The sequence below is a fragment of the Camelina sativa genome, chromosome 15 (genome assembly GCF_030686135.1).
Source record: "Camelina sativa cultivar CO46 ecotype springtype chromosome 15, ASM3068613v1".
Taxonomy (NCBI): Eukaryota; Viridiplantae; Streptophyta; class Magnoliopsida; order Brassicales; family Brassicaceae; genus Camelina; species Camelina sativa.
In genome coordinates this window covers 4,741,801-4,761,476 of record NC_141894.1, presented here as the reverse complement: position 1 = coordinate 4,761,476, position 19,676 = coordinate 4,741,801, and the positions used below count along the sequence as shown (strand labels likewise).

General features: G+C 35.0%; 4 protein-coding genes across 4 annotated transcripts; 1 reads left to right on the top strand and 3 right to left on the bottom strand.

Annotated features, from left to right (window-relative positions):
- Positions 1-596: 596 nt before the first annotated feature.
- LOC104745342 (uncharacterized) lies at positions 597-3,802 on the bottom strand. The gene is made up of 3 exons (XM_010466542.3): positions 2,325-3,802; positions 1,026-1,571; positions 597-926 (listed from the first exon to the last, which is right to left on the bottom strand). The coding sequence occupies exons 1-3, from the start codon at positions 3,186-3,188 to the stop codon at positions 819-821; spliced, it is 1,518 nt and encodes a 505-aa protein (XP_010464844.2). The 5' UTR covers positions 3,189-3,802; the 3' UTR covers positions 597-818.
- Positions 3,803-10,241: 6,439 nt separating this feature from the next.
- On the top strand, positions 10,242-12,566 carry LOC104745341 (protein phosphatase 2C 37). Its single transcript, XM_010466541.2, has 4 exons — positions 10,242-11,293; positions 11,384-11,716; positions 11,815-11,920; positions 12,020-12,566. The coding sequence occupies exons 1-4, from the start codon at positions 10,847-10,849 to the stop codon at positions 12,316-12,318; spliced, it is 1,185 nt and encodes a 394-aa protein (XP_010464843.1). The 5' UTR covers positions 10,242-10,846; the 3' UTR covers positions 12,319-12,566.
- Positions 12,567-15,992: 3,426 nt separating this feature from the next.
- On the bottom strand, positions 15,993-16,463 carry LOC104748137 (uncharacterized). The gene has a single exon (XM_010469821.1). The coding sequence runs from the start codon at positions 16,461-16,463 to the stop codon at positions 15,993-15,995; it is 471 nt and encodes a 156-aa protein (XP_010468123.1).
- Positions 16,464-16,948: 485 nt separating this feature from the next.
- On the bottom strand, positions 16,949-18,895 carry LOC104745339 (uncharacterized). Its single transcript, XM_010466540.3, has 2 exons — positions 18,335-18,895; positions 16,949-17,654 (listed from the first exon to the last, which is right to left on the bottom strand). Exons 1-2 carry the CDS (start codon positions 18,669-18,671, stop codon positions 17,116-17,118), a joined length of 876 nt encoding a protein of 291 aa, XP_010464842.1. The 5' UTR covers positions 18,672-18,895; the 3' UTR covers positions 16,949-17,115.
- Between the last annotated feature and the right edge of the window lie 781 nt (positions 18,896-19,676).

Sequence of the window (19,676 nt, the reverse complement as noted above, 5' to 3'; positions counted from 1 at the left end):
GGTAAAGAATAAGTATGTTTGATTGCATTTGAATGCATCGTTATTAATTACATTGGATTTCGATTCTAATTGATACTATATGCCAACTTTTTCTGAATTGTTAGTCATGTCATCAAACTGTATTTCATTAATTAACTTCATTGAAAGCTCAGCATGTCAAGTAGTACAGTAGTATACCATCTGCTCTGTTTTTCATTCTCATTCAGCTTTTGTAACTATGCTAAAAAAAAAAACATATTCTTGTTAGTGTAAACATTACTTTCTTTCTGAATTGGTGTATATCACCTCAAACCTTGAAAACTGTATTTTCATTTATCCTTGACATGGTACGTGAAGACCAATTTGTATTAAGAAGAGAATGATTCTCTGAGAATCAATTACCACCATAGGTTGCTTTCCCAATTTGTTCAATGCCCTTATATAAAACATATATAGAAAAAATGAGAAAACATCAAAGTAAGCAGTAAACGGTTTTTGTGGTGCTTACTTCTTAGCATTTGATTTACGTATACAAGCTTAAGGATGAATAAATTTGTTTGGTTCACTAAAAATTTGTTGCGTACAGTATATAGTAAAAATCAAGGTAAAACTAGTTATTTTATGAGATTATTTTATTTGGAGGAATAATAATACAGAGTTTGTTTACATTTTTGTAAAACGCAAGAGTCCCAGTATTGATGATAGAGAGCATCTTCATCTGGATGTAACAAGGAATTTAGGAAACACATATCAGCTATAATCGAATCTAAAAATCTGTATGTGCAAAAAAATTATATATCTCTCTCTCTAATCAAATCGCTTTCTTTTTTTCTTTTTTCTTATATCCTCTCCGATGATTTGCATTTTCTAATCCTTATCAACATTTCATTCTCTTTTCTTTTTCCTCTTCCTCCTTCCATCACCTCACAACACTGTCTCCTCGGTGCCTATCAGCAAAAACCAAAAAAAATATATAGAGAATTCAAAACTCACTCAAAACTGTTATACATGAATATGAGAAAAAGAAAACACTAAGCAAGTAGTACCTTGTTCCAATACTCAGGATCCATCTTCATTGAAGTCACTAGTATCCTCTTCACTTTGGTTAACTCAGAATGCTCAGTATTATTTTCGCAACGACCAAAATTCTTATCCGCTACACTATACCAAGTTTTCGTCCCATAGAACCTTACATCCTCTGCACCATCCATGAAATAAGTAACGGGACGCTGACACGGATCAGGTGGCAAGGGCCGAGTGTTGAACACGAATGGTCCATCACTCGAAGACCTCCAAGTTTTGAAAGTCTGCAACGGCGTAGTCAGCTCCTTAGCGGTCAAGAAGTAACTGTAGATCTGAATGGAGTACCCCCAAGAGATTGATATGGACCATTGACGCTTTCCTTCATGGCAATTAATCTGTTGGAGAATTCGATTCTGGTCTAAGGAATAAGGTTTCATAAGGGTCTGTAACGACTCAATCGGGTTTTTGTTAGGAAACATTGGGTCTAAGTAAACTAGGTGATGCAACGATACAAGCGGTGTCAATGGATGCGCCGCTAGATACCCGTATGGATCTCCTTTTATGTCAAGCTGCCAAACAAAGGAATGGTGTGAGTCCAAAGTCCAAACATTACAGGCAGATATTGAAAATTTCATTATGAGACACAACACGTGATCATAGCAGTAATAATGACACGCACAACTTAAAAGAATAAACATTAATTAATTACTCCTTAGAAACAGAGATATATTTAACAATATACTAACAGCTTAGCTGAAACGATATATTTCTAGATTTAAACAAACAAAGATGTTCACTAGTAGCCATAGAGCCCATGATTAAAAGCTTTGTATCCGAACGTGACAGAATCATGTGCTCCACCACTAAAAAGTTTTTTCTACCATATTCATGGACCACAACCAGAACCATTCATAAGTCGGAGAGCATTATCTCAAGCAATTGACTAACAACAGTACTAATTACTATACATTAAGCTCTAACTATTCAATTTGATTAAATAAACGTACCATATAAGTCAAATTTTAAAGGGAAAAAAAAAAACAAAAAAGAGTATAAATGTCTCCAGTTGGGTGACTATATTTCCTTTTTTGGTCTAATATGGTGTGACTTATACTCAATTAATCCACACTCCTAAATTCTCTTTTTTTAGCACTAACACTAAGCTAAGTGATTATTACGTTTGACCCCTTTTGTAATTTAGCACCTTTCGAATTTGTCGGGGCTCAGAAAAAAAAAAAAAACAAAACGGTTTCGACACGTGTATAACATCATACACAAACAAACCAATGGGAATAAAGGACACGTGTATAACAAAAACGTACCTGATGAAAACCGCGTTCTTCGGTGAACGGAACGCCGATCTCGCTAACGCAAGCCGCGATTCTCTGATCAGAACCGTAAAAGTAGAAATACCGTTGGAGACAATCATCCATCGCGTTAGCCAAACGCGCCGCTAACGGACGACTAATCGCGAAACCTCCACCGCCAAACGCCATATCGTACGCGTGCATCACGTCCTGCTCGACGCTCTCCGAGTTACCTCCGATGTACCACATCTGCTCGTGGTCGTATTTAGATAAAACCTTGACGAGATTCTCCGTGAAGAAAACGGTGTCGTCGTCCCCCATGACGAACCACCGCACATTCGGCAGATTCAGTCTGTAACTATCCCAGATGATGCGAGCGATTCGAACGGCGGCTCTCGAGCTTGAGAATTTGAATCGAGTCCAGCCTGGATCGGAAACTCGAATCGGGATTGAGAATCTAACGTCGGAGTTGTTTTGAGGGAAGTTCACCGGTTTATCTACCCAGACGAAGCCACGTGTCGTCGAGTTACGCCACCATAAGGATGTGTACTGGCTTCGATCGATCCAGGTCTCAGCAGCTCCGGCGATGCAGAAGAGGATGTGAGAGATATTGAGAGGTCCGATTGATCCGGTGGGAGAGAGAGCTATGGATTTTTTTTGAGGAACGGTGGTGAATCGGAGACCGTAGGTGCTGGTGGAATAGTCACGAGCGGAAGGGGATAAAAAAGTGGCGCGGAGGACGAGAGAGACGGAGACGACGAGGCAAGCGATGACGGAGAAGCGTATGAAAAGCACGAGGTAGTCACGTGGACGCTCCGGCATGAAGAAGAAACCTGAAAACTTCAGAGCCTCGTCTCCGCCGCCGCGATTCGTTTTCATTTTTTATTTTTTTGAGAGAAGAAGAGGATAAAATCACTCCGGTGTGAGGGAGTGGATCTTAGTCGTCATCACCGGAGATTAATTTTTACGGGGATAATATAACCTCAGGCCTTCGCGGCGGGAACGGAGTTTTTGTTTGAAATTTACGAAGTTACCCCCCACGGTGGCTGGGACTAATTTTTTTTTTTTTGTTTTTTTTTGTTTATATTTATTTTTAGTAGCTAATAGTTTTTTCTGTTTTTCCCTTTTTGGAGTGACAAAGCTCTCTGAGTCTCTGTGATAGGGATGACAGATATTAATATGAGAGAAGAAGAAGAAGAGGTAGCCACCCACGTGAAACTCAAATTACGGAGATGTCCTTCCAGTTCAGTCAACCATGTCACGACTTATTCGAAATATTTTTGTTAACTAATAAGATTGTTTTAAATCCATTATGGAATAATGTTGTTAGTGAGGAGGTTATTGATTGAGGATTTGCATATAATTTTAAAGATTTTAAATGTTATGTAGAATTTTCTGTTATTAGATTAAGATTTTGTTAAGCTTTATTAAAGTTTAGTGTTATTAGTTAGTGATTTGTAAAAAATTATTTAAAATTTTAACAAATTTGGTTTATTGAATTTGGACTTTTATAAAGTTAATAAAAATGTTGTGTTATTCAATTAAAACAAAATAATTATTATTAATAAATTTAATTATTTTGTGTAAATTTTCTTCACAAAATAAAGTCATTAAAAGTATTACAGAGATTGTTTGGAATACTTTACAAAATTTTATAAAACTAATAAACAAAACTATAAAAAAAACTCCCTGATAATCATTAAAAATCTTTCAGTTATTCACTTTTAATGATTTTGTTGAACTATTCAAAAAAATTTATAAATTAGAATTCAATAACAACTCCTAAATTATGAATTTTTTAGTTTTTTTAAAAATATAAAAACTAGAGAATACTACATATGATTATGGGCCTATTCTGAAATATTTTTTCAACTGCGCATGAAAAAAACTCACTCTCCAAAAAAAAAAACAAAATTCCCATTTATATTTGGAACTTGGAAGACAAAGAAAAAAAAACATTTCTAGTTAAGGAGTTTTAGCCTTTAGGTTGTTTGCACCTTGTTCTTAACTTTCATCATATATAGTATCATTTAATTCTATAATAGGATGGATAAAAAAAGTGTTTTGAGCTCAAAAAGATGAAGATCAACATTAATTATAAGAGTAGTAAGAAAGTAGGAAATGTAACAGACTAATAAATAGATACTAGTAGAATAGAGGCATGGGAAACACGTATTTGTTGTAGAGCTTAGATCGTGATAACTGATAAACACACATCTTTGGGTAATGATAATTGAAACAAAGATATAATAATTCTAATTAAGGATACATGCTCGGATGCATTAGGCCTTAATAATTAATATTCACACGTCGATGCAAGCTAAGTCGTCCAAATTGTTTTTTTTTTTCCTTTTTTTATTTTTTGGGTAAACATGTTAAGTAAGTCGTCCAGATTGTTTTTTAAATAAAATGAAGAACGTGTCTTTTCTTTTACGTGAGGGAGGGGCCGACTCACTAAATGGATTGGTGAAGATCGTCTACAAATGATATCGTTTACCTTATTGATTTGGGCTATATTGACAGAGAGTTCGTTTTCAACATCCACCAAAAGTATTTTTATATGTTAATGTACTTATGTACATAAAGAGAGACTATAGTCTATATATGAATATTGAACTTTTTACGGAATACGACGATCCTCCATTGATAGTGTTTGGAAAAAGAAATGTATGACTTCACAATCGCACCCCTATCTCCCGGTCAGTCCTCTCTTCATCCACGTACTCAAACTCCTCATGAAAGCAAAACTAGCGACTAGTCGAATTTACCTTCGAATCTAGTGTGGAGAGTTTGAAGATCAAATTATGCAAGCCAACTACGCTCCTCTGAAATCTATTTTTCCTTTTGTAATAACTCATAAAGTTTACCTTGCCATTAATTTTTGTTTGGAATAGATATGCTTTTTTTTTTTTCCGTCAAGCAAAGAGTAATGTATTAGATTCTTACGACCAACATATTATGTTTAACAAGTTTGGACGATTTGCATCGACGTGTGCATATTATATAGGCCTCTTTTGCTACTAAGAATAAACAAGTTGTCCAAATTGGTTTTCATCGACTGACATGAACATTTTGCTTAACGGGAACGTCTCATAGAGTCAAGGGCTTTATAAGAACCCAATTATAGGCCTCTTTTGCTTAGTAAAAATACAATATCCTATTTGGGCTTCTCACTTTTCTCATTTCAGAATTTGCACTAAATATATGTTTGTTACTTCATGCTTGTGGGGGTTCATCTTATATCTTTTGTATCGCTTGACTTTGGTGCATATTGTTAGTGGCTTCTTCTATTGGTCCAATTAAACGTTAAAATATAGTTATTCTTTTGGGTGCACGCATTTTAATATTTGGTTTGAACTTACAGGGCATCAAAGGCCATCAAAGCCGTCGGCACTAATCCTATTTCATCAATTGATGGAGAAATCGTCGCTAATGATCTTAGTCGGTTGCTACAATTGATCAATTCCTATAGAGATTTACTTTACAACTGATTCATGGTAAAATTTACAGTGAATACGCTAGGTCCCAATCCATCGTCCCAGGTTCTGAAGTTTTAATTACGGAAAGAAATAATACTAGAAAATTGGTGATTATTAAAATAATGTGTCGTCTCCTTGCATGTTGGGAAAATGTCATGGTGCATGCCGATTCCACGGCGATATATAATAGTTTACGTACACAAATGTCAAAAAGGTAGACGCAATTAAATTAGGTAACAGATTTATTTATATTTAGTATTATCTTTGAAGAATCAAAATATTAGACATCGTAGAATTATTAAATGTCTCAAGTTAATTTCAGAATTTTGGATTTGCAATATATCTTCAAGTCTTCAACAAGCATAGTCTTCAACTATATATCTTCAAGTCTTCAACAAGCATAGTCGACTGAATTTACAGGACACTAGCGTAGTTGGACGTATAAATACTCGAGTGTTTCTACATGAGAATTTTGCCTCAATCATAGCGCTACTAAATTTTTTTACTACTATCTTTCCAGTATTCGAGTAATCTGATTGGGATTTAAATAGAAATTAAAACCTTAGATGACTTTAATTACTCTGTAGAACTCAACTAAACTCAAAATTAAATAACAATCTGCGGAAACTTCCAATTATGAAAATGAGTACATTTTTCTTGGGTAGGGAGAACACATAGAAAGAAGTTTTCTTGTCATGATTCGTATGGAAAGAAGAAGTTTCTAAGACAATTAATTTAAGGTTACGTGTACAAACTAGTAAACGAAATAGTTTAGTCTCTCCTAATTGAATATTTAATGTAATCAACCAAACTGGCCAACTCTTATAATTAAACGAACCAGAAGAAAAGAAAAAAACATGCATAACGTGTCGAGCGAGACCGGTCGAATTCGTGATGTGTTAGGTTTCGTGCCGGTGATCTCTTTTCTTTACAGGTTTGGCCAGAAGCCTTTCCTTTTGACCGTCACGTGGCGGTAGTAGTGGTAGGTCTGTTTCGTGACAGCTATAAACATGCAACGTGTTCTTGTATATTTGGTTTGTCGTACTTTATAGCTGTCCCAAGCTTGGTGAGATTAGAACTACTTTCCTTTATTATACCAAAGGGGACGTGTGTAAACATCCTACAGCCTATCAGAAAAATATCCAAGGGCCGATCCAATATTCTATTTATCATACTATTATAAATGTCATATATATGTGTCTCCCATAGAATCTATAAAAGGAGACCAATTTGTTTCAATATTTGCATATTGTCACCATATTTGTAGGATGTTATCAATTGTTCCAGATTCCCATACACATAATGTAGATGATGATCAAGAACTTGTAATGTATTTTTTTACATAATTAATTTTTGTTAGATTTTCAAATTATATTTTTTAATTTAGTTAAGATCTTAAAATAAAATACCAAATTCTTATTCAATCAATGCATGTACACTAATTTACTATGGGTAGAGTTAAATGTTCATCTAAAGGGATCCAAATTGTGATAAGTTTAAGATTCATTGTATATAAATTCCTACGGTTTTAAAACATATGTTCTGTAATTGATAATAAAAAAATATTACGAGGACTTGAAGAACAAATACAAAAAAGTAGAGAAAATAAGAGAGAGGTATGCGTGTAATTGATGGAAACGTGGAGAAGCGCCGAAATCGAGTCATGGAGAAGTCACCGAGGAAGCATCTTACAGTATCCACGTCAGACCAAACACGTGTCGTTCGAACCTCGTCTTGGAGGCTTTTTAGTTTAAACAGAAAAAAAACAAGACAAGATACTTTTTTTGGCAGGAGTCCCCCAGTTTCAGAGTTCGTTCGCTTTACTACAGTAAGTACAAAGTGAAGGGCGCGTGTTTCTAACTCTCTCTCACGGGCTTACGCATTACGTAGACGCATTTAATTTTTTTTTTTACATCACAGCTGGATACGATGGAGTTAGTGTGGTGCAGATGCAACAACATTAATTATCACAAAAAAATCTAAAATAGAAAGTTTTGAGATATAATGATTTTTTTTTCTTGTTATGGGTTTTACAATTTTACTTTGGTTTTTTCTTTTTTTTTTTGTAATAGTAGTTGTTGTTGTGTGATGAGTGTTGAGTGATGACTTCTTTCTGATCAAGAACAAGAACTTCATTGAAATTATTAACGTATTTGACTATCATGACTAGATACTTGTTGAGTGATTTCACTAAAATATTCATGTGAAAACAAAATTATAGTTTGCTGATTTTTTGGCAGAGCATCTGTATCACGTAAGTTCCAACAATTATCTGCTTTGTAAAATGAGACTCTTCGTCACATTCGTTTTTTTTTGTGTGTGTTTAGTAGTAGAAATTTTTCTAATGTAATTATATCTTTGTACTTTAATGTTAGTAGTATTGGTATGATGATTAAAAATCGATACAGAAGTTTTTGGAATTTTTCGCTTATAATTTTACGATGTCAAAAAGACTCGAATGTTTAGCTAGATTCTTCTCCACTCGTGATCGATGATCTGAGGAAACCTTCTCTTTAAGGATTCCTTTGTATATATATAAAAACCAGAATAATAAATAAGAAGTGGAAGATATCTAAAAACAATTTATTTATGACAAGAGAGATATTTTGTAGAACAGTCTCTATACTAATACTATATACTACGTCTCTTCAGATTCAAGATTAATTGGGTTTTTTTCGTTTACAATATACGAAAAGACGACTGACTACGTACGTGTGTTTTAAAATAGACGTGATCGAAGACACCTCTTCGTGAACTGTGCGAATCGGTGATGTGAAGTGAAACCAAGCACAAGTGGGAGGGCGAACATTACCACGTGTCGACTATGCAACACATACATCGACTAAGCAAACACAATCACAAGCATAGAAGGAATCATGCATGAACATATAAAAAAATCTTTTAATCAACCAGTACGAAACCAAAATATCTCGAGCATTTTTCGTTGTCAACCAATATCTTATAAATAAGCATGGGACAATGCGTGGGAATGAGGTGAAACATTTGTAATCAAATGATGTAATCATGCATTATATATAATTTGTCAATAGTTAAACTATAGTAATATCTGAGTTCAAAAACTAAAAATTTTGAATTTGTGAATACCCATATCGGTATATTTCACACCCGCTATAACCTTCTCACATTTTTTTCCACTTTCTATAAATTTTACGGATCTACTACTGCCTACTGGTTAGTTCATTGAGTTAGGTTGTCAACTTATGATCGTTTATCAAAGACATTAACACCAAACGAAAAAGAGAATTAGACGCCGAAGAAGTATATCTAGCTTTAAATTTACATCCGTTGAAAAATATTTTAACCCACATAAGTACGTAAGCTATATACTTTTTGTTTGTCTAAACATACATAATTAGATTGGCATGTGTGTGTGGGAAGTGAGAGAAGAACAGACGACATTTCCTTGTCGGGATATTTTGGATCTTAATTCCTTGTTTATTTCTAAAACCAAAAATTATTCTGTCTATTTTGGATCTTAATATACCTATAAAATACTTTAGATATTATGTGTTCATGTACGGGTGCGTTGTTTTTTTGTAGCGAATTTATACTTGATGGTACGATCAGGATTCAGGGACATCGTTTCTGTTACAAATCGAAACGATTTAATCATACTTGAAAACTGGAGTTCAAAACATTAGAATGTTTCTGATCATGTTTATGAGAGATTATATGAATGGTATATAGTGATATTACTAGCTAGATTCTGTTGTTAAAATATAAAAAAAGTACTCCCTCTTTTCATAATATAGGATGTTTAGAGAACTTTTGTTGTTTCATAATATAGGATGTTTTCAAGTTTCTATGTAACTTTTAGATTAGTTTAATACTTTCTATTATGCAGTCTTGTTTGTAATTGGTTAAACTTTTTTAAAGTGATTATTTCTTAATCTACGTGCTTTACTCAAAACATCTTATATTTGGAAACAGATGGAGTATATGTTTAGTGATAGTGGGTGACCTATATATCATTCTGTTTTTCATTACTCATTAGTCATCGGTATTGAAGATTCGATTACAGTGTCAAGTGTTCTAAAATCAACCTCACAATACGACTGAGGTTAAGATAAGATCTTACAAGGATTTACAAAAGAATATATATTAATATAAAGGGAAATATGACTGAAATGTTAATTAGGTTATAAATTAAAGACTATAGGATTTTTACAGTTGTATTTTTTTTTTTTTAAATGAGTGAAATGTTAAATATGACCAAAATCACATAGTTTTAAATTGTTTGATAATATAATACAGTTGTACTTTTGTTTTTTAAAGAAATCACATAGTTTTAAATAGTTTGAAATCACAAAGTTTTCTAATCTGTCAGTTTGAATTAATTATCTAGAGATTTGTACTGATCCATACATTAGTCATTGAAAAAAGTTGACAAATTTTGATTACAAAACCCCATTATTTAAAGAGCATTATTTTTGACCTCTTGACTCTAAATTATCTTAATCAACAGATCGTATAATTAGGGTATTATAAACAAAAACACTTAAACAAAAAGAAAAAAAAAAAAGAACAAAACGAAGGGAGAGGGGGTGGACCACATGCGTGTCAAGAAAGGCCGGTCGTTACCGTTAAGCTGTGTCGATCTCTGATTGGGCCACGTTAACGGCGTATCCAAAAGAAAGCTAAACACGTGTTCTTGATCAGGAAGTGATTAAAAAAAGAAAAGAAGAATTGGACGGTTTAGATTGTATCTAGGTACCAGGAAAATGGTTACGTCACACCAAACGGTACGTGTCGGATCCTGCCCGTTGATGGTGACGGTCAGCAACTCCCCCCCCTGCCCGTTAATTACGTGTAACGAAAAAAAAAAAAATTTTGTTTGTTACTTTCTTCTTCTTCTTCACCTTAAAATCAAACCTTTTGTATTTAAAAAAAATCCCATTCCATTTCCTCTATGATATCTCTCTCTCTCTCTCATTCTCTCTCTCACTGATTGATTTTGATCTCTCTGCAAATTTTTCAAACCAAGTTTTTTGCTGTGATATTATTATTATTTTTGTTTAATAGAAGAAGAAGAGCAAAATGGCTGGGATTTGTTGTGGTGTTGTTGGAGAGACTGAACCAGCGGCACCTGTTGTTGATTCAACTACTCGTGCTTCTTTAAGACGGAGGTTAGATCTACTCCCTTCGATCAAGATTGTTGCTGACTCCGCCGTCGCTCCTCCTCTCGAAAGTTCCCGTAAACGTCAGAGACGCGAGACGACAGTGTTACATGCTCCTCCGCGAACTCTAGATCTGGAAACTAATGTGAGAAGCAACAAGAAGATTACTACTACAAATTCGAATTCCGTTACGGAAGTAGTAGCAGAGAGTTGTTTCTTCTCCGATGTGCCTAAGATCGGTACGACGTCGGTTTGTGGTAGGAGGAGAGATATGGAAGATGCTGTTTCGATTCATCCTTCGTTTCTTCAACGCAACTCTGAGAATCTTCATTTTTACGGTGTCTTTGACGGCCATGGCTGCTCTCATGTACGTTTATTTTAACACCATCTTTTAACTTTCTAATTCCGTCTTTGATGTTTGTTTAGTTTCTAATTATGGCTTTTTTGTTTATTTTAGGTTGCGGAGAAGTGTAGAGAAAGGTTGCATGATATTGTGAAAGAGGAGGTTGAGGTTATGGCTTCTGAGGAAGTGTGGAAGGAGACGATGACGAAGTGTTTTAAAAAAATGGACAAAGAAGTTAGCCAACGAGAGTGTAACTTAGTTGTTACTGGTGCAAATCGTAAGAACTCTTGTAGATGTGAATTGCAGTCTCCTCAGTGTGATGCTGTTGGATCTACCGCTGTTGTCTCTGTCGTTACTCCGGAGAAGATCGTTGTCTCTAACTGCGGCGACTCTCGTGCCGTGCTTTGCCGTAACGGTGTGGCTATACCACTCTCCGTTGATCACAAGGTAGTTTATAAGTAAATATGTGTATAATGGATTGTGTTAGTATATGTAAAACGAGATCGTTTGGTTTTCTAAGTGTGTTTTGTGTTGTTTTTGAATAGCCGGATCGACCCGATGAATTGATTCGGATCCAAAAAGCGGGTGGGCGGGTTATTTATTGGGATGGAGCTAGGGTTCTTGGAGTTCTTGCGATGTCTAGAGCTATTGGTATGTTAGATCTTTCCTTGTGTGTTTTTGCTTTTTTTGGAAAGCTAATTTTTAAACCTAAATCTGATTTGTTTTTTGTTTTTTTTTTTTGTTAAACAGGCGATAATTACTTGAAACCGTATGTGATTCCGGATCCGGAGGTAACAGTGACGGATCGAACAGATGAAGATGAGTGTTTGATCTTGGCAAGTGATGGACTATGGGACGTTGTGCCTAATGAGACGGCTTGTGGAGTGGCTCGCATGTGCCTTCGAGGTGCTGATTCGGTGGATGGTGAGGACTCTCACAACGCGTGTTCAGACGCGGCTTTGCTATTGACGAAGTTGGCTTTAGCGAGACAGAGCTCCGATAACGTGAGCGTCGTGGTGGTTGACTTGAGAAAGAGGAGGAATAAGTAATAATCAGTCGTCGTCGTCTTAATTAATTAGTGCTTTAATTGTGGGAGTAGTAATTAGTATTAGACGAAATTGTTACATAAGGCCTAATTGTAATTTTTATTCGTTTCTATTTTCTTTAGATTTTCTTTTTTTACTCATTTAAGGTTATTTTTTAAACGGTTCTTAATTCAGGCTGGGGAAGAAAAAGAGCTGTTTAAGGGAAATTGCGTATTTTATATTTTTTTAATAAATATCTTTGGGTTAAGTCATTTAGTCGTATACTCCGTAAACGTGTAATGTTTTCTTTAGGCATCGTACGTATGATGTGTAAACACTAAACAGTAATACGTTAAGTTGTACTAAGAAAACTTCTTGTTGTTGATTTTGAAATCCAAGCCGGTTTTGTACGAATCTTTAGCTATCTCAAAGTTAAATTAATTTTATATATGTGATTGGCATGGGACACACTGGCGTGGCATAGCGTGTGTCACTTTTAGCGCATTCGATTTTGTGATTGTAAAATAAATAAATAAATATTCAAGGATAAATTATAGTGAAGTTAATTCTCGATTTCTTAAAATAAAAATTAGGGTAAAGATATTGTTTTAAAATAATCTGGTGGAAGAAACTCAGCTGGAATATCAATGAAAACAAAAAAGTACAATAATTTAGTAGTATTAGATATTTTTAAATTAATGAAGATAGTTAAGAGACTTGTCTGGCCAACATTATCGAATGCTTGATGTCAGTTAAGGTCGGAATCAATCTTTTTATTAAAACGGATTTTTGATTAATTGACTAAAATAGTATCAACTAGGAAGAAATAAGGAAAAAGAAAATGATCTTCAAATTCTTTTATGAATTTATTATTATCAACTTGAACAAAAAAATAGTATATATTATATCAACCCGTAACCGTCCATTACTTGCAACTTGTCAGTTGCCACAATGACCAAATAATCAAATAGTTATTTTATGATCCAATCATGTTGTATATTAACTTGACAATAATTTTTATAATTGTTTGTTAGGCGTTAAATCATACGTTCGGGTACCTTTTTTGTGTGTTTTTTTTTTTTGTTAATATTTTTTTTTTTGTGTATTGCTAGGTTGATGAATGAGTGTTTAGACGTGGACTAGCTAATGTTTTCATGCATTATCGTTTTGAAAATCGGCAATTTAACCATCTAAAATCGGCAATTTATCGATTTTGAAAATCGGCAATTTAACCATCTAAATGGGATTCTTTGATTTTTAGTAAAACCACTAGTGTGTGTTATATGATGGGGTTTTGTTGAACACATTTTTCGTAACCGTAGAAGCTCTTGCATAAGAAAGTGTAACATCATCACACCATACTAACTACGGTAAAATTTATCCATCCCAACTGTATAATTAATCCAGTAGGGTCAGAAATGGTCGAAGTTAGGAGATTTCACCATCAAAAGATAAGGCACTGCCAAATGTTATCAGATTGGAATTGCATAATGTTTGTTATACAATCATGGATTTTTTTAGCTGTTGCCTGTTGGGTTCGTGGAAAGAGTGAGAGGGCAACACAATAAGAGTTGAGTTGGGGGATTGAGAGGGACACAACACAAGTGGGATCTTAGATAAGATTATTATGCCTACTTGTGACAATCAAACAATGACACGCGTCTATTTGGTGTATGTGAGATTTGGTTTCCAAGATTTGATGTTGACCTATCTTTCTCAATTATTCTTTAACCCTTTAATTCTTTCTCTATACATCATAATGTTGTTTCATTTTTGTCCGATTAAATATTATACTCATGTCCCCCAATGGTTCATACTTTATAGTGTTGAAGAAGGCTACATGACATCGTGAGTTCCTTGTCTTACATTAAAAAAAGTTAACAATTGAGTATCACGTATATGAAAGTCTATTTTTAGCAACCAACGAACGCTATACGTTTTTTTGTTAAACAAAATCCATTTTGCTAGCATAGATTTAACTTAAAATGTTGTTGCACGTGTTTAGAGCATAATGGAGGAACTTGTTCTTTTGATAATATGTGCTGAACGATGCAAGTACTACAGTACACATAAGTTAACAATTGAGTATCACGTATATGAAAGTCTATTTTTAGCAACCAACGAACGCTATACGTTTTTTGTTAAACAAAATCCATTTTGCTAGCATAGATTTAACTTATAAATGCTGTTGCACGTGTTTGGAGCATAATGGAGGAACTTGTTCTTTTGACAATATTTGCTGAACGATGCAAGGACTACAGTACACATAAGTAAAATGCTCGGTAATATTTTCTATTTTTCAAATCGTTTACTGATAGTTTTATTCCAAACGAAGAACAATTTTATAGAAAATGTTATTCTCCCATTGGAATCATATTCTGCATGTGGTATATGCTTCAAGATAGATAACATATCTTTTCTTACAATTTGGGTGACTTTGATGTTAATTAACTCTTATAGAGAGACTTGAGCCTGGTTTACGCCGAGGATGTGGATTGATGACCTCATGATATTACGAGACCACCATTGTCAGAAATAATATTGTATTTGATACTCGAAAATGTTTTTTCTTTTTTACTAAATGATGTAATTGTCAACGATGGAAAAAAAAAAGATGTCTTAAAATAGTAAAAGATAGAAATTTCCATATGGTATATAGTTAATTGAAGTAAAGAAAAAATAAATGTTCACGATCTAGTAAAGTTGCTAGATTAATTATACTGGAGAGTGGAGACTACCGAAGCAAATACAAACCATAGAAGAACACCATATGCAGAAGATATATGAGCGTCGCATCTCCATCTTCATGATTTAAAAGGATCCCAGTCGGATAATGATGCAGTTTCAAGGTGAAGATCATTAGCGCCAACGAGCAACTTTGTAAAAAATTTCTATACATTTTAGTTTTAGATGATGCTTCTATTTATAGTTTGATAGACTCTTTGCTGTTATCTTTCTTCTTGGTCGGTGGTCTTAGAATTTGAAGCTTTTGTTTTTTCTCATTGTTCGGCAGCTTTTAAAGTCACTGTAAATCACAACCCTTGCTTGTTTATTCTCACAAGTTACAACCTGACTTGCTTCTCTTTTATGAATACTGTTTGACTAGTTTTCTTGAACTCTAGGCTAAGCTGAATTCACATTTATAAAATGTGTCAGAAAATCAAATTAGAAAAACCTAAGAAACAACCACATATAACATATTGCTCCACAAGAACATGATATTTTCGATTTATGAGCATACCTGATTAGGGTATGAACATTCGGTAATTATGTTTGCTCATAACTTATAATATTCTTGAATTTTGGCTTTTTTTTCCCTCTTTTATATGGGGATTGGAGGATGCCACCAACGCTATAAATAAAATTAGTCATTATTTCTTCTTTCATTCATAATCAAAAACGAACGGAAATTACAAAACCTTGGCGAAACCAAAATAACAAATAACTATAAAAGTAAGTTCGGTAAGTTTCTCGCAAACTGCACTAATCCGTATTTTCTTTCCTGATTCAGTTGGGGGTTTTGAGTCTTTTGACGTTCGTTCAGTTGTAGAAAAAAAGACGATAACTTTAGGGCCAAGCAAAGTAATATGATATAGTAAATAATTATCTTCCTAAACCATAACTAACGATCCATATATAAACAACCAGAAACGAAACTTTAGGGCCAAGCAATATTTGAATTTTCACTTCCTAACTTGCTACACACGAAATATAAATTGAACCAAATCTTTTACGAGAACCGTCATCAATGCCATCAAAGATCTCTCATCCAGATCACCACCGGAAGAATTAGGGTTAACTGAATCACGCTCATCCACTGAAGAATTTAACCCCGTCTCCCACAAGAATGCACCGACTGCAAAATCTTTTTTGCAAGACAAGTCACCGACATCTATTGGCAGACCATAGAGTTTGAGAAGTCGATCGAGTTCTTCCTCCGACATAATCTCGTACTGTTCCTTTGTGTAATTCGGGTACTGAAGAGGCATTTGAAACGAAGACGATGACCAAGGAGAAAACAAGCTGGCGAATCGGTCGCGTTCGTTGTCCGACGATGAAGTACTACTAGATTGGTTTTTCCCGGCGACATCTAGAGTTTGGACAGAGTCTTTGTGGAGATTTTGTAGTTCGTCACGGAAGATAATGCTGAGTTGTGAAACCTTCTTCATTTTTTTTCCGATGGAAATCTAAGATTTGAGCTTCTACTTGAAGAAAAAATTACTTATGGTAGTATATATGTAGCTTCAAAATAAATGGAAAATTTCTTTTGTAGACTAAATTTTTACAAAAGGAAATTTTCTTATTGTTTATTCAATGATACGAAAATCTCATAATTTACAAATTCAAAGAATCTACTTATTAACATTTTGTTAATTAGACGAAATAAAAGGAAAATTAACATAATTTTTTTTTTTAGGAATAATGTAATTCATGGAAAAAACAAAGAACACATGTTCGATATGATATATTTTGATTCCTGTCTTGAGAAGTTATAACAAATTCACATAGTTTACCAAGTCCCATTAATTAACTTACACTCACGTATAAGGCGAAAAAAAAACTCGTATCTCAAAAACCATTTTCAAAAAAGTGATAGTAAGTAGTGTCAAAGCTATCATATAACCTTTGCGAATATATGAGATTGATTAAAACCTTTTAACCTTAAATTGGTAGCATGCCTTATGTAATAAAGAGAAGTTGAACAACTTCTTATCTATTCGTACATAACCAAACCAACAAACAAAATGGTCAATAAACAAAAATCCATAACAGGAAAGACGAGAATGAGAAGAGTTTTAAGGTCTCATCAGACATTTCTTTCTAGGTAGGTCTTGGAGTGGCCCACTCAACCCTGAGGATGAGGTTGTCATACCCATAACCATTCAATTTGTTGATTGCTCGTTGAGCGTCTTCTCTGCTCACAAAGTTGACGAAACCAAATCCTCTGCTCACTCCAGTTTTCTGATCAATGGCCACGTAGACACGCGTGACAGCTCCAAACGGATGGAACAGCTCCATCAAGTCTGGTTCACGGGTATCTTCAGACAAGTTGGTTACACGCACAGAGTTCTCATCGTTCCTCCTCCTCATGTCTGAACCAACAGTGCTTGCACCTGCTCTCATGCTAGGCGGAACATACGCAGCCTTGCCAGTTCCAGGCGCAGCGGATGTGGTAGATGATTCCCCTGTGGGTGGCTTGTCGACGAAGACATCGGTTGGTGCAGCTAGATCCTTGTAAGGGCATTTTGATGTCCAGTGATCTCCTTTCTTGTGGCATATCCTGCACAACATGAGAACCGCACCTTTACCCAGCTGAGACAAACCGTCTCCTGCTGCCTTTGAATCATCCGCTTTGGTACCTGAATTATCACATCACATACCGTTTAGATCAAAGATTACCTAATAAACAGTGAATTCTGTACTAAACAGTACTACATAGCCACAGAATTACTAATCTTTGAAATTATCCTCTATCAAACATAGCAACTTAATCCTGCACTAGAAGCCCATAACTAACACCATCTTTGGTGGGCTATACATACAGATAGACTGATCAAGAAAGCGCTACTAACATTGACAAGGAACTTATCATTGAAACAGAGGGATCAGTTTTAAGAACACAAAAAGTAGACATTTCACAGGACAAAAGCTTGAAGATTTAACAATCTAAACTAAAAGCTTCACATCATCAAGTAAGAGAATTAAGTAAAGCTGAAACATTTAGGTGTACAGTAAGCAGCCACAAAAGTGAGAGCACAATGTCAGCTCCTACTCAGGAATGGGACTACAAACAAGAATCAACTGATATTGGTGACATACTGACCAATCACACAAAGGAAGTAGCCTCACGGCTAACATGTGATTCGCTAATTGGTCACCTTCCTCCAATAGTCTCAGACTAAAACAAACAAGACTAATGAAATCAGATACGATCCCTAAGTTAGAACAGATCAAAGACAACATCTTTAAATGTGAGTACTTTATCCTAGCAAAATTGATTTTAACAATCCCACGAATCTCAAAGAGATAAGGAATTTACCAGGAGCTCTGGGACGTTCGAGAAGAATCTCTTCGGTTGAAACCATAGTGAGATGGCTCCCAGCCTCTTCATTAGCAGCATCACCAAACTTAGGCCAGTTCCTCCTCTCCATGGCTCTTTTGTTGAGCCTCGCGGAAGCTAGCTTACGGACACGTGACTTAGTCGTTATCTTGACCTTGTTTCCTTCATCATTGAATTTGTATTCGATCGTGGTCTTGAGACCGTTCTCGTCTGGGCCAATCACCTGCTTGGGAGGGAGCAGGAAATCCAAATCGTCGTCTTCGTCCATCTCCCCCCATCGGAACTTGCTTGTTTTCTGCTGTGAATCGATCGCCATCGTCTCTCGTTTTTTTGGGATTCAGATGCGCCGCTTTTGCCTCCTCGGTTTAACCTAAAAATTGAAGAAGAAGAAGAAGAAGAAGCTCTTTTAGGGTTTCGTATCTTATCTCTCTGTGCGATTCGTAACTCCGCCTTATAACTAAAACGCAGCGTTTTGATCTTTTGCTCTGTTGCTAGTAGACATGTCAATTAGGGCTAAAGCCCGCAGGCTGGCCCAGCCCGGCTTTGAAAAACATCGGGCTCGGGCTTAAATATATATGTCCAGAAAAAATCAGGCTTTTCGGACTCAGTCTATTCGAGCTATAGGGTTTTTCGGGCTTAGCCCGACCGGGCTCGGACCAACCCGAAAAACCCTTTTAAGAAATATATTTACTTTTTTGTTAACATTTTTGTTTGATTGCAATATTCGATAAATGATTTATTGTAAATAAAGTTTTAAACTATAATCCTAATTTTCATATTTACTTAATAACCTTATTTAATACTTTTAGAATGTTTATCTATGATATTTTATATGAATTATATATTAGTTTATTTGGTTAAAGTATAGAAATTTTATTTAATTTAAAAATTTTTCTATTAAATTAAGTTGGTTGTAGTAAATATAGATAAATTATTAAATTTTTGATTGATTTGTTTTATAGTGCACCTTTGAAAAATGCTTTTTAAGGCTTATAAGTTTGAATTTTTGATCTGTAAGATAAGCCCAGAAAAGCCCGGAAAGCCCTATAGCCCTATTAGGGTCGGGCTCGGGCTTTAAAATATAGGTTCGGAAATATTTCGGATCAAACCGGGCTAGACTCAAACATATGCGGGCTTTACGGGTTTCGGGCCGGGCCGGACCGGACTAGCCCGATTGACATCCCTAGTTGCTAGAGAGTAGTAATTTTGGTGGTTATTGGTCCAGTGATCGAACCTTACCCTCTGCAGTATATGTTTTTTGGGCTTTTTATAATGTACCGATTTCACAAACAAGCCCACATGTTTTTGTCTACCAAAAACA

Coding starts and splice junctions, on each gene's coding strand:
- LOC104745342 (XM_010466542.3), bottom strand. CDS start 3,188: ATGAAAACGAATCGCGGCGGCGGAGACGAGGCTCTGAAGTTTTCAGGT. Junction 1,572..2,324: donor AAGAACGCGGTTTTCATCAG/GTACGTTTTTGT, acceptor TTTGTTTGGCAG/CTTGACATAAAAGGAGATCC. Junction 927..1,025: donor ATCCTGAGTATTGGAACAAG/GTACTACTTGCT, acceptor TTTTGCTGATAG/GCACCGAGGAGACAGTGTTG.
- LOC104748137 (XM_010469821.1), bottom strand. CDS start 16,463: ATGAAGAAGGTTTCACAACTCAGCATTATCTTCCGTGACGAACTACAA.
- LOC104745341 (XM_010466541.2), top strand. CDS start 10,847: ATGGCTGGGATTTGTTGTGGTGTTGTTGGAGAGACTGAACCAGCGGCA. Junction 11,294..11,383: donor ACGGCCATGGCTGCTCTCAT/GTACGTTTATTT, acceptor TGTTTATTTTAG/GTTGCGGAGAAGTGTAGAGA. Junction 11,921..12,019: donor TGCGATGTCTAGAGCTATTG/GTATGTTAGATC, acceptor TTTGTTAAACAG/GCGATAATTACTTGAAACCG.
- LOC104745339 (XM_010466540.3), bottom strand. CDS start 18,671: ATGGCGATCGATTCACAGCAGAAAACAAGCAAGTTCCGATGGGGGGAG. Junction 17,655..18,334: donor CGAACGTCCCAGAGCTCCTG/GTAAATTCCTTA, acceptor GTGATAATTCAG/GTACCAAAGCGGATGATTCA.